Source organism: Aristolochia californica, unplaced genomic scaffold (assembly GCF_029961685.1).
Source record: "Aristolochia californica isolate CCGP_79_NKW_82.1479 unplaced genomic scaffold, dmAriCali1.0.hap1 SCAF_14, whole genome shotgun sequence".
Taxonomy (NCBI): Eukaryota; Viridiplantae; Streptophyta; class Magnoliopsida; order Piperales; family Aristolochiaceae; genus Aristolochia; species Aristolochia californica.
In genome coordinates this window covers 3,283,510-3,297,292 of record NW_027181815.1, presented here as the reverse complement: position 1 = coordinate 3,297,292, position 13,783 = coordinate 3,283,510, and the positions used below count along the sequence as shown (strand labels likewise).

Below are 13,783 nucleotides of genomic sequence, written 5' to 3'. Positions count from 1 at the left end.
ACATAAATTAACGATTTCCCACTGGTAAGACCCAGATTAATGTCCTTATGGATTGCTATCCTTAATTAATAGGAGAGTTGGTAGTGCTGTGGAGGAGTTCGGGAGGGGAGGAGAATAAAAAAGTACTGATTCGCTCATTCATATCAATATTTTATTTTCTTTATTATACTGATTCGGGGAATAAGAAAATGGAGAAGAAACGAAAAGGTACAGCGGGGGGTATTAATGAGAAGGAGAGTCGGTGAAAGGGATAAGAGCAGCCTCCCAGCAGGACTACTCTGGCCATGGCGGCCGGGAAGCTATAAAGAACAATAACTGACGATTAAATAATACTGACTGTTTTTACTCAAATATCCTACTTGTCTCGATTTAATTACTCTCCTGTAGCGAATCTGTGAATGTGAGTATGAAAAAAAAAAAAATCAGTACGTCTGAATCTTCACCGCTGTACTCTTTCGATTTTCCTGGAAAAAATTGCTTTGGAAGAACGTGAAATAGAGCTGTAATATTGGTTAAGAATCTGAAGGAACCCATTATCAGTTTTCATTATTAATTACTTACCTTTTACCCGTTCATTATTAATTAAATCTCATTCATCTCATAACTTAGAATTACGCGGTGGCATTAACAGATGTAACAGAAGATATGCATGCATGATCACCTGGGTTTTTTTAAACCAACTGAATTCGCCGACGTCCCTAAAATGAAATCAACTGTAAAGACCTTTTAGTGTTTGCTTACATGCTAAAGTGATAAATAATTGTAAGCCACAGATATGGATCACGTACAGCTGGAGTTTTCTCTGTAAAAATTCGAAGACGAAAACAACCTTTGAAAACCGAAGTCGAGTCCATTTCATGGCAGCGGCAGAGAATTGACTGTGAGCATAGGGGAGTGAGAATTGGATCCGTGTCATGGAAAACGGAAAGGAAGCCACAAAGAACGTCGTCTAACCTTGCTTTTTTGACTATAAATATTTCCTCAAAAAGTCCAGACACATCAGCTTTTTTTTTTCTGTTCAAATTTCTCCCTGTTTGAAACCTTCAAACTTCTCGTGTTTCGACCGCGAGTACAATCTGAGGAATAAAACTATTTTTTAAAATCCAAACCCCTTGAAGATTCTCCTCCCCCCAAGAGGGTCATCCGTAAGCATTGTTTCCTGGTTGTTGCTCCCGGGCCGAAGACTTCTGCAGAGTGTCAAATGTTTCTGCTCTTACCTTCTGTTCAGTTTCGTATTTGAAGGTGCATCGGACTTTTTGCTTTCATTTCTCTGCTACCCGTCGCACACTTTCCAATCCTACAAACCCTGCCTAGGGATTTCATTTGGTATTTATATACCAGCGAAACGGTCAGAGACATCAAGTAGAAGTTGTTTTGTTTGAGCTGGATTTTATTGAGTGCCAACAGACAGAAAGAGAGGGCTGTTGGTTTTGGATTTGCAGGTAGGAGAGCAGCCTTTATTTTTCTTCTTCTCTCCTATGTTGCTTCAAAGTCATAAATGATTCCTGGGTTTTATTCCTAGTCTCTTTGTGCTGCTAAGGTTTCACTTTTTCTCCTCTGCTTTTGTTCGTGGGTTGAAGGTTTTCATTGTTTTCTGTTTTGGGGTAATTGCTTCTTGGTGCTAAATCCCTGTTTCTTGTTGGGGGTTCAGGTTGTTGCTTTAGTTTTGTAGCAGATACGCTATGATTGACATGCTGTACATATGCTACTAGTTATCGGAATTAGGAATTCTGTTTCACCTGTTATTGCTATATTGGACTTGCTCGATCGTCCCTGATTAGTGAAACTTAGTGTGGAGACTCAATTTTAGATTGAGTCAAGTTGGATTTGTGGTTTTCTTTTTCCTGATTATACAGAAGTCGAAGAGAGATTATCTCTGTAATTGCAGAAGAAAGATGCCTGCCTCTTTCCTTTCTTGTCATTAGTAGTTTGTCCATTTTGCCTAATTTTTATCTTATGATCGTTATTCTGCTTTGCAGTTGAACCGAGTCTGCTGTGTTTTGAATGGGTGTATCAGCATCTCTACCTCAGCGACCCCCGCAAAACTGTTCGAAGGAAACTACTTTGGGGTCCAAGGATGAGATTGAGACCATCATAGTACGATCCATCAGCTTCGATGATAAGGATGTGAAGACAACTTTGAGATCAGTCAGTTTCAAGAGGAATGATTCTGAGACAAAGGTAGCACCTGATGGTTCCTGTCAAATGGTTATTCAAGAGTCCCTAAGCTTCAGGAAGTCGGAACCTCAGACGATTAAACTTGAAACTACTGTTTCCTTCAAGCATAAAGAGACGGAAAAAGATGGGGCAGAAGCTCCTTCGACCCCTGAAAGCCGGGACAACTATGGAGCCTTCAGATTGAAGTCTCCCAGGTGCTATCCTGAATTGACTTCACCAAGGCCCATGAGTGAACGTGATGCAGCTGCACTTAAGCTGCAGAAAGTCTACAAGAGTTACCGAACCAGAAGAAACCTTGCAGATTGTGCAGTCGTGGTTGAGGAGCTTTGGTTGGTCTCTAAGTCTTAGCGTCTTAGTCAAACATCAATCTAGTTGTGCTTGGTAAATTGATTAGATGGTGAAAGTGGTCTAACATAAGTTTATTTCCTACGCAGGTGGAAGGCTTTGGATTTTGCTGCTTTAAAGAGGAGTTCTGTCTCATATTATAACATTGAAAAAACAGAGACTGCAGTTTCACGTTGGGCGCGAGCAAGAACAAAAGCTGCCAAGGTATACTATCATACTAAAAAACGAGTGGTATAAAAAAAATAAAAAATCAATTGAACCAGGATGAGCAATTGAACTCTAGATCCCTCAGTCTTCATGCCTGAGATAGGCAATGTTGTCTACATTAAATCACTGTATTGAGGAAGTTGTTTTTCTTTCTTATGTTTGTTTAGGTTGGAAAGGGTCTCTCCAAGGATGACAAGGCTCAAAAGCTAGCTCTGCAACACTGGCTTGAAGCTGTAAGCTCCTTTTGTACCTTTACCAAGTTTCAGTTTCAAATTAGAATATATTTTAGCTGTTCTTACAGGTCCAAGCTCTTATGTTCTACTCTTTGGTTGTTATAGATTGACCCGCGCCACCGCTATGGACATAACTTACATATGTATTACGAAATTTGGTTTGATAGTGAGAGTTCCCAGCCTTTCTTCTACTGGTAAACTCAAGTGTCCTTGACTCAGCTAGAAGAGATTACAGATCCTGGTCTTTCTAAATATCTCTGGATCTAACTTATACCTCTTTGTTGTTTCATAATAAAGGTTGGACATTGGAAACGGCAAAGAAATCAATCTTGAAAAGTGCACAAGAAATGTTCTTCAACGGCAATGCATTCGATATCTTGGACCAGTAAGTATAAGCAATTTGGTAGTCTACAAATATTACAAGACATCATGTTCTTGAGTACAGTGTGGTTATCTTGCCAGCTTATGTTGTTCATTCAAATTCTTTCCAGAATGAGAGGGAAGCGTATGAAGTGATTGTGGAGAATGGGAAACTGGTGTACGGGCAGACCGGGGTGTTTCTCAATACAGATGAAGGATCCAAGTGGATATTTGTCTTAAGCACATCCAGGAAGCTGTATGTGGGGCAGGTGAATAACCTATCTTGCTTTTGTCTAATTGTTCAATTGCGGCTCTTCTTGCACATCTTTCTTGGATTAGTTATCATTGAAGTGAAAATATTGAAAGTAACAGTATTTCATTGATGTTGTGTCTTTCTGTTGGCAGAAGAGAAAGGGAACATTCCAACACTCAAGTTTTCTTTCTGGAGGAGCTACAACCTCATCCGGAAGATTGATTGCAGAATATGGGGTCCTAAAGGTAGTTGAAAGAAAGTTAATGTGGATAGAATTTTTCAAATCAGAAAATGACTGGTAGTTTCCTCTTCAATTATAGGACTGCTCTTATTAATGTTTTTATCACTGTCTTTGTAATAGGCAATATGGCCTTACAGCGGTCACTACCACCCAACAGAAGAGCATTTCAGGGAGTTTCTGAGCTTCCTGGAGGAGCACCAAGTAGACCTGACAAACGTGAAGGTAGTCATCTTCCCCCTTCTTTTCATTTCATTTACAGGCACTAGACCTGTAAAAATTCGTTGCACTTAAGAATAAGGAAATTCTTCCCCTAGTTGTGACTGAATGAGACCATGTTGCTTTCCAGATGTGTGCGGTCGATGACGACTGCCCCTCTTTCAAGTGCACCGAGGAAGAAACCCAGAAAATTGCAGAGCAACCCACTGCAACCGAAGTGACAGACTCGAACGCTGCTGCAGAGGAGACGCAACACCCAGCAGACGAGACCACGGAAGCACCAAAATTCCAAATGGGAAAACTACTATCATGCAAGTGGTCGACCGGAGCCGGGCCTCGTATTGGGTGTGTCAGAGACTACCCGACGGAGCTTCAATTCAGGGCACTCGAGAAAGTCAACCTCTCCCCGAGGGTCACTCCATCCCCCTTCGGCACCCACGGCCCCATTCCATCCCCGCGGCCGAGCCCTAAAGTCAGGCTCTCCCCAAGGCTCGCCTACATGGGACTGCCAAGCCCCAGGGTGGTGCAGCTCCAGAGCGCCAAATAGAGCAGCTCTTCTCTTTAACCAGTTTTACACCCGTTCTCTCGAAGCAAAACCAGCTAAAGGGACAGGGACAGGGACTCTCTTTCTAACCATTCATAGCTTCTCCGACTGTATTCATTTCATTCGTTTTACGATAGGTAGAGATAGTGGATTCAAATTATTAGATGTTAGGAGTAACCAACCACTGAGAATGATGTGTAGTTCATTTGTTTTTTCTGCTGTAAAGCTGTAACAGAATTCAAACATTGAATAAAGGAATGGAAAAAGACGAAAGTCCTTTCTGGGAGTAATCGCAGAAGTGTTCATTCTGACTCGTCGGTGCCGACGCCACGAATCTGAGAAAACTTACTTTCGGCAAGGGGGTCCACCTGCCTGGTGTGGGAGAGCCCCACGGCCTCGAGGGAAGAAATCACGCGATCACGATTCCAGTCTGCAAGTAGAGTCTAGACACGAGCTGAAAAGTCGTCGTGTCAAAGCGAGTCGTTTGTCTCTCCAACTTGATCCATCCAGTCTCGGTCTTATCGTTGTTCGCTATCAAAAGAGTCATCGTCTTCAATTTTATTACCGTCTTGGCATGCTGGTCAACCCGATTTGACTTTGCTAACCACAAGGTTTTGTCTTTTCCTGGAATAGATTAATATTAAAAAAGTCAAATCAATAAGTTAATATGATTTTTAAATATTAAAATTAGAGACTCATCTCATTTTCTAAGTTGGAAAATAGTCGTTTTCGGACTTAGTAGTTTGTATCTTATTTTTATTTAATTATAAATTATAAATTTATAATAATTATTTTAAAATTTTATTAATAAAATAATGATAATGGGAACCAGCTGCCTTTCCTTCGCATAATTTAACTTAGTCCATGGTTTTTAGGATAAAAGAGTCAGAAGTGGTAATTTTGTAAATATAGGAAGAAACAGGTGCGAAAGTAGAAAGAGATCATCGTCTCTGTCGATTGTCTCGTGTATTCGAGCGGGATTCTCTAGTTCCCGTTGGGTTTGAAATTCAAAACGGAAACAACGGCTACGCATTTTAGCCAGAGAAACAGGCCTCTCTATTCCCAACAACCGGTTTCTCCACCACTCTCCTCTCCACTTCCTCCACGTTTGCTTTCTTTCTCATCTCTTATTTATCTGAAGGTTTTCCTTTCTTTTCTTTTTTTTATATATATTTCCTCTCTGTTTCTTGGCCCAAAATAGGTTCTTTCTTTCAGTTTTTTCTCGTCTCCTAAAAGAAGCGCTTTTGGGAGATGGGTGCTTCAGGAAAATGGTTGAAATCCTTGCTAGGGCTCAGAAAACTTGAAAAAGAAGACCCGGTAATCTTCTATCTCTTTAGAACATTGCTATTTCTTTAATCTCCTTTTTTTTCATATATTCGTTGCTGAGTTATGTATTGTCATTGTGTATGTTTGCAGGAAAAGATTTCTAGCAAGGGGAAAAAATGGAGGCTACGGAGGAGTTCATCGGCGGACCTCGGATCCGGGTGGAAAAGCTCGAAATCGGGACAGAGAGCTGCTTCTGAGACTTCGGAATGTTCTTCTGTTGCCGATGCTTTTAATGCTGCTGTAGCTACTGTAGTGCGTGCACCTCCTAAGGATTTTCGAGCTGTTCGGGAAGAGTGGGCTGCGATTCGTATCCAAACTGCTTTCCGTGGCTTTCTGGTATACAGTTGCTCACTTGTTACTCAGTTCCAGTTCGGTTGGGTCTCTACGGTTTCTTCTCGAAATGCTTTGTTCTTGTCTAAACCTTCCCTGCTTTTATGGTTTTGGGAAACAGAGGGATGGGTTCGTAAAGTCTTTTCCCTCCACTTCTTATCGAGGGGATATAGAGTTGCGTTTCATACTTTCGTTGATTCTTAAAATGGTTTCATTGTTCAAATTTGGCTTCTTTGTTTTTCTTTTCTTCTAGTTACTTTGCGTGGCCATCTGCTCTATGTATTCACATCGTCTCCCAAAATTGCAGGCGGCAAGGGCGTTAAGAGCCCTTAAAGGAGTGGTCAGGCTTCAAGCCATAGTTCGGGGACGACAAGTTCGGAAACAAGCTGCAGTGACATTGAGATGCATGCAGGCCCTAGTTCGCGTACAGGCTCGAGTACGAGCCCGCCGGGTCAGGATGTCTGCCGAGGGCCAGGCCGTCCAGGAGCTGCTCGAGATTAGTCGCAGCAAAGATGATATCTTGAAACAAGCTGAGGTATACATATCATGTTTGAGTTTTTATTTTATCTTGGTTTATCATAATTCAAACTTGTATCTTACAATATTTGATGTGGGTCTTTAACATTGGGTTCAGGAAGGATGGTGTGACAGCCAAGCGACACTGGAAGAAGTAAGAGCGAAGCTTCAAATGAGGCAAGAAGGAGCAATCAAGAGAGAACGGATCATGGCTTACTCATTTTCTCAGCAGGTAGTTTGATGAAAATTTGAACTTAAATTCCCGTATAAACTTTTTTTCCATAGTAGGGCATCTGTGTGTTTGCTTTACATTCTTCCTAACGCGGTAGAAATCTGGCTCAGTGGTACTACAATTATCTGTTGTTCTTCTTCTTTCAGCAATGGAGATCAAACTCCAATCCAAGACCTAATGTCCCATTGGCATCTTTTAAACGTCACGAGCCTGATAAAAACAGCTGGGGTTGGAGCTGGCTGGAACGCTGGATGGCAGCTAAGCCATGGGAGAACAGGCTGATGGAACAAGCTCAATCAGATCCCTCTGAGACACCCCCCTCCAAAAAATTCGATGAATTGTACGGATCCCGCAAGAAAGCCTCTGATCTCAGCTCGGTTAATATCAGAAAGAACAATGTCACAACAAGAGTTTCAGCGAAGCCTCCTTCCATGAACCAATGCAGCAATCGTTCTTCATCAATCCCAAGCTCCGAATTCCACTACGAGGAGAGCTCTCCTTCTTATTCTTCAATTGCTACATCTACTCCTATGTCAGGACCCACTCCTGTGGCGTCAGAAACAACAGAAAGAACTGAAGGGAGCTACAACTGCAAACCCAGTTACATGAACTTAACCGAGTCTGTTAAAGCAAAGCGAAGGGTCAGCAATCTGAATAGATTGCAGAGGCAGTCATTAGATGACTTCCATTTTTGCAAGAAGGCGAATCTCAATTATGGTGATACAAAAAGCAGCGCAGGGTCCGATCCATCAGTTAAATCACTCCAAACCATTCTTAAGAATGGATAAGATCTCGACAAGAATCTTGGGAGAAGGGATGCCACTGTGGAGGTGAGAGAGGCCATTTAATCGTGGCTGTATTGTACTGTAACTGAATATGTTTATTTCGTTTGAAGTTCAACAACTGCTTGTTGTCTTGTATCAGTTGGGGGTATTCGATGAATTTCGATGCCGAAACTGAGTTTTGGATATGCTTTGGCTAATCCTCATTTTGTAAAATAGCAATGTTAATGTGAGTTGTTCTATTCAAAAGGCTGATTGAGAGAATCTGGGAGAAGCAAAGCCATTATGAACAATCCGCCGCAAACCATCAAGCATCAGACCCACATGGGTTGGAGGGAAAGCCTCGAGCAGCTCCTCCCCCACAAACTGCAATGCGTGATGCTCCCCCTAAGAAACTGAAACAATCATTTTAAAGACAAGGGAGCCTTTTATAGTCTTATTCTGTCGAGACCATTTTCCTCCTCTCACCTTATCTTCCATTTTTCGCCGCTGCTTTTATGTTTAGTAATTCCCTAGCAAGACCAGGTGCAGAAGAAAAAGGAGATGCATTACTTCTCTTCTCTGCACCAACCAAAGCTCGTATGCCCCAAACCAGAAAAGTACAATTGTACGACCCAGAACTGCCAGACCCTTTTGCAATCATTCCATGACATTTGACAGAGAAACAGTGACCTGGCTATTTGGATGCCACTATGAAGCATTCCTTCTCCCAGAAAGGTCCAGCAATGGTGAACCACAGAGACCCTGCCCACCTTTTCTTTTTGTGCTCTAGTGCTTCCAGAGCCCACTACACTGTGAGCCATGCTCATCCAAAAACAGCCTGAAACATGGTCCCATTTTCTGAATTCTGAAGAATAATCGAGGACCTTGGAAACCACTGCATGGAATATCACCTTTTCACCTGCCGGTAGTTTCAAGGTTCACTTTCATCCTTCCCAGCTGCCACTGTTCAGAAGTCACTCCTGCTGAGACTATTGAAGGGGGATTTCGGCAGAGGTTGATTAATTGATCCAAGACATGAATAGCATCCCTGTGTTCTTAAGGACACCCCCCCCCCCCCCCCCCACGCCAATTAAAGCAGGATTGACTGATCACCAAGGACTTAACACGGGCTTGTAAGTAACAGCTGGAGGACATCGCTTTCAGCTTTGTCATAGAATCTAGGATGAGAGTTCAAAAAGAACCCCAACCCATGACCAAAAGAGTAGAAACCAAAATATAATGACACCATCTGTAGCAAAAACATCAACCAAGCAAAATGTAGTCATATGAAATAATGGGAACATCTCAAAGATTGCCTAAAAGTGCCCAGTAAAAATGTTCAGCCTTGTGGGAACCCACTCGATGAATCTACCTGTCCAAATTTTGGTCCTAAAGGAGCGCCCAACAATAAAACCAATCTCCCTAACGATGTTCAGTGGTTTTGGCTGAGCAAGAGCTAGACACAACTAATCAGTAAGCCAGGCCTTTAAGCTTTTGGCAGATGAACTGGCACAGTATAGCCAAAGAAAAGTAAGAGCGTAGTATAAGGAAAGAATGCCAGATCAGTTAAACTCCTAAATTTGTCCATAGGGTACCGGCAAGTTCAAGAAAGGAAGACATTTTCCATCACTAGAATGGTCTGGTGACATCTGATTGGACCTTGGATGTGGACATAATGTGAAGTGCTCAAACCATTAATCCAGTAGTAAATAACAGAAAGAAAAAGAAAGACAGAAATAAATACACTTTTACTGACACTCTTGTCCTTTGTTCAATAAGATCAGTACAGTTTGTCAAGAAGACAATCATGGAAAGCATGGATTATTTATGAGAATCCAATTAGCTGGAGAAGAACACCGATGGGAAGTTGCTCCCACATGCATATACAAATTGAAGAGAAAGAATCATCACCTCCTAACTACTGAATAAAGTTTGAAAAAAATTCAGTCTCAACTAGAATCTGGCACTTTTCGATAACCAAGCTGCGCAGTCTCCCAGTTTTCACATGGAGCTACTGATTTATGCAAAGGGGTATATTGCTGCAAAATAAGGTTGTTAATCAGGTTTAGAAACAGGAAATGAAATAAGGCAGACAGTTCTTACTTCACAATCATCAAGCTAGGCAGATAATGAAAGGTTACCTCCATTTTTAGGATGAGTTCTTTAGCAGTTGGAGCTGAGAGAACAATGTTTCGAGCAGGTGGCTTGATGAAACCTTGCTCAACCCCATTATCAAATAGTGCAAGCAATGGATTATAGTAGCCATCAACATTCAGTAGGCCAACCTGTGCAAGTTAAAAGTTCGATACCAGTCATCTCCTTTTGATCAATTTTAAAGATTGAATGTGTTAGGTGGAAAGAACTACCCAAAATTTACCGGTTTGCTGTGAATTCCCAGCTGTGCCCATGTTATCATCTCCAGCATCTCTTCCATCGTGCCGTATCCGCCTAAAATGTTCATAATTCATTAATTTTCATCAAAGTATATGCAAGAAATGAGAAGAAAATGAGTCTGCCGGCTAAAGTTACCAGGAAGAGCTATGAAGGCATCTGATTCTTTAGCCATTAAGGCTTTGCGCTCGTGCATGTCAGCAACTGTTACCACTTCACCCACGGTTTGCCCAGAAATCTGTCAGTGCCAAAGTAATTATGCAGTTAAAGGGAAAAAAAATACCACAGCATCTCTTTTGCAGCTGGATTAGAGTGAAGCAAGAAATAGGTTAACGTTCTAAGGACAACTACTGTCTTGTTTTCTCAACCAAGGCGTCTAAATGAAGAAAATCATTTTACTCCAACGGCAATTCAGTCAGACCTGCCTTTACCGTTTGAAACAATCGCTGCAGAGACTTGAGGATCTGATTCTCAGAGTATACAATTTTTTTTTTCATAATATAATCATTTTTAAGCAAGCCTCTATTTCAATCAATCTAGGAGATATGACTGTCAAAATTTGATAATGCTATATGAGAACACATACAGCTTCATAACCAAAGGTTATATTAAGAGGTTTCTCAGGGTTAGGTTGAAACAGAGTTGATCAGAATTTTTTTTTTTTTTTTTTTTTTTGGGTGCTATTTCTCTCATATTAAGTGAAGACTATGTAAGTGTCTTCTTTTTTATGCTCACACAACACATGATTTTGACGAAGTTTTTGAAAGATATCATGACCCTCAAGTATGATGAGTTGAACAACGTGGTAGAGATAATTTTTTGAAAAAAGGACAGTAACATGTCTCTGACTCAATCTTCAAGAGCTTTAAGTCTAATTCTAATTTCAACAGGTTAAGAACTGTGAACAACCAGAAGATGATACAAAGATGCTTTCAAATGTGTTATTAAAGAGAAGGTAAATGAAATACCAGGTAGTACATACCTCATAAGGCATAAGAGCAGTTGGGATGATCCTGATTTAGAAGGATGTGGAAGAAAGTCGATAAGAATCTCAAAACTCAAACCCTCTACAAGCAAGTGCTCTGTAATCACATAAAACAGAAATAAAGTGCACAAGGCGTTCATCTGTACCCAAGAACATTGCAGCCTCCGTCATAAACCGCCTGAGAGATTAAGCCCATTAATCCCACACTTCCTCCACCATAGACCAAATCTATCCCCTTCTTCACCTGCAGTTGTGCACAGAAAAAGAGTAGAATCCAACGAAGTCACACGGATAAAACATCTTTGAACATTCCTAACTATCCATTGTACCTCACAAAGAGAAGAAATATAGAAGTTTATGAAAACAGAACGGTGCAATTGCAACAAAAAACAGAAATAGACCAAGCACAGCATCGCAATGTGTTTCTGGAGTTTTTACATGTAGTTTGGAAACTAAGAAACTGAATACCCACATTCAAGAAAGACGAAAGGAATCCAGAGAAGAATCCCAGAAAGGAAAACTACCAGTTCTCTCCCCAAGTCAAGAGCAGCATCGCCGAAGACTTCCCTGTTGCCAGAACTGCTGCCACAGTAGACGCAAACTCTTCTGAAACTGCTCTGAGGCTTACCGTCCATTAAGGCTGAATTCGAAATTCAAACCTTCAATAACAAGAGAAATTTCCGAATGTTCTTAGCTCGTTATGGTCGTTTGACACGTAAAAGGTGATTTCAAATGATGAGGCAAGCAGGGAAGAGGTAGGAATTTATGAGCAAACAATCTTCTCTCAATCAGTACGAGAGACCAACACGGCAACCACAACTGGAAACCTATTATTTTCCGCTTGAGACTCGAATGAAGCCCACATTCTCCGTTCCCTTTCCGATCCAACGTCCCTCTGTCGGCTTTAACATCAATTATTTAACAAAACAAAAACAAAACAAACAAAAAAAAACTCTGAAAAAGCAATATTCTTTTTTACTTCAACCGAGCAAACCAGTTGGAGCTCCAATGGTCGAACTGTGAACGCCTCTCAGATTACGACTCTCACGACTCTCCCTAGTCCCCTCCTCTCAGGGGTCCCATTTCTGAGTCACATCGCATCCACCTGTCACGACACAAAAAAATGCAGAATTGCGTCAATTTTTCCATGTCAACCTGAAGCTTCAAACATCGATTACGCGTACGAAGAGCACATTACACTATTTATGGTACAATAATTGAAGCACATAACAGATTAGAAACAGAAAATCTTAGCCAAGCTTACAAATCATTGGTTTTATTTAATTTGTCACGGACTTGCAGACTTCGACTGCCGCTCCGATGCATTTCTGAAACTCATTACCCTTCTTTTGGCTCTAATGCCCATGACTGGTTACAGTTTTCATGTTATTTAGATTTTTTTTCTTCAAATTTTTAATAAATCATAAATTTACTCTAAGCTTGCTTGAATGAATAAACTCATGGATCCTTGTTATGGACTAACATTTTCTGAGGGTATTTTAAGATAAAATCAAAAGTCACATTAATATCTGTTTTATCTTTCCACTTTTGTGTTGTAAGATTCTTGAACTGCATGTTCTTTATATCCCAAACTCCCATACGATCTTTAAAGTTAATTTATGTTTTCTTTTATGACTACTCATTAATTATCAGATCAATAAAATCACCTTTACCCGATTCAATTTAACAAAAGAACCCTTTGAACTATTATCCATTTGTTCATGGCAGTGTCAGTAGAACTGGGTTCAAGATCTAAAGAGCAAATAGCTCCTTAAAACATGCCACGACTCTCCATTAAAGTGGCTTTTCTGCTTTGAATGATAATAGTTCTTTAAGAGGCTCAAATCACTAGTAATAGCTCTGAGTTCATGCTCATCTGCTTATCCCTGCAAATTTCAACTTGAAAAACAGGACTCCCTTCGTCCTCCATTGACAAAAGATTCATCATTTATCGTACCTTCCGACCAGACTCATCCGTCCACAGCATCATCACTCCTTGGGCCTTGCTGGAAATAATTCTCCCGAGTCATGACGACAAGTGCAGCTGGCATCTGGACATGGGTCAGTCTCCCTGTGGCGTCGTAAGGGAATTTCAGCTCTGGATTGAAGGATTCACACTCCCCCAGATGCCCAAGCTGACAATGCAATTCCCCCTGCGAAAGGGCAGATGGGAAATGCTTGCAAACTTTCTTTGAATCTTCCACCAAAAAACAACGCTTCGACTGCTGCTTCACGGATCTTGTCAACGAGGTTGCTCCTTCCGCCGGCGATGCTTCCGGGCTTCACGGAAACGTTCCTATTCGGGAAACAGACGCAGACTCGGAATTGTTCCCAGTCCTCTTGGCCTCTTTCTCCGCCACAGGCTAGCTATCATTATGCCTTGCATTCCCACCTAAACTGCCTCATTTCTCTCCTTGTTCCCATTCTTTTGCAGTGGGAATTTGGGATATTATGAAAAGCCATCTGACTTTTCCTCATTCCATCTCTTTCCTTTAGCTTTACGTGTGAGTTCTAGATAATTCCACTTAAGAGAAGAGATAAGGCATCCATCCCCCTTCTCTCTACTCCATGCCCACATCCACTCGTCTTCGAAGCCGGCGCCGCCGGGACCACGAACGTAGACCGACGAGGATATATGGTAGGTGGTCTTTGTACTTCACAG

General features: G+C 41.3%; 3 protein-coding genes across 4 annotated transcripts; 2 read left to right on the top strand and 1 right to left on the bottom strand.

The window, feature by feature from the left end:
- The first annotated feature begins 1,235 nt into the window (after positions 1–1,235).
- On the top strand, positions 1,236–4,855 carry LOC137949670 (IQ domain-containing protein IQM1-like). The gene is made up of 10 exons (XM_068795796.1): positions 1,236–1,442; positions 1,980–2,507; positions 2,613–2,727; positions 2,898–2,963; positions 3,069–3,157; positions 3,261–3,348; positions 3,455–3,592; positions 3,729–3,821; positions 3,938–4,039; positions 4,164–4,855. The coding sequence occupies exons 2-10, from the start codon at positions 2,005–2,007 to the stop codon at positions 4,578–4,580; spliced, it is 1,611 nt and encodes a 536-aa protein (XP_068651897.1). The 5' UTR covers positions 1,236–1,442; positions 1,980–2,004; the 3' UTR covers positions 4,581–4,855.
- Positions 4,856–5,541: 686 nt separating this feature from the next.
- LOC137950057 (protein IQ-DOMAIN 6-like) lies at positions 5,542–8,009 on the top strand. Of its 2 annotated transcripts, XM_068796411.1 has the most exons (6): positions 5,542–5,683; positions 5,779–5,894; positions 5,994–6,239; positions 6,541–6,768; positions 6,868–6,981; positions 7,128–8,009. In XM_068796411.1, exons 2-6 carry the CDS (start codon positions 5,829–5,831, stop codon positions 7,767–7,769), a joined length of 1,296 nt encoding a protein of 431 aa, XP_068652512.1. In that variant the 5' UTR covers positions 5,542–5,683; positions 5,779–5,828; the 3' UTR covers positions 7,770–8,009. The 2 variants fall into 2 exon arrangements, with proteins under 2 accessions (XP_068652512.1, XP_068652511.1); XM_068796410.1 differs by having other exon boundaries at positions 5,542–5,894.
- Positions 8,010–9,435: 1,426 nt separating this feature from the next.
- LOC137949720 (probable cytokinin riboside 5'-monophosphate phosphoribohydrolase LOGL1) lies at positions 9,436–13,535 on the bottom strand. The gene is made up of 8 exons (XM_068795877.1): positions 13,079–13,535; positions 11,646–12,226; positions 11,268–11,365; positions 11,119–11,149; positions 10,275–10,374; positions 10,123–10,193; positions 9,887–10,030; positions 9,436–9,784 (listed from the first exon to the last, which is right to left on the bottom strand). Exons 2-8 carry the CDS (start codon positions 11,754–11,756, stop codon positions 9,695–9,697), a joined length of 645 nt encoding a protein of 214 aa, XP_068651978.1. The 5' UTR covers positions 11,757–12,226; positions 13,079–13,535; the 3' UTR covers positions 9,436–9,694.
- Positions 13,536–13,783: the final 248 nt, after the last annotated feature.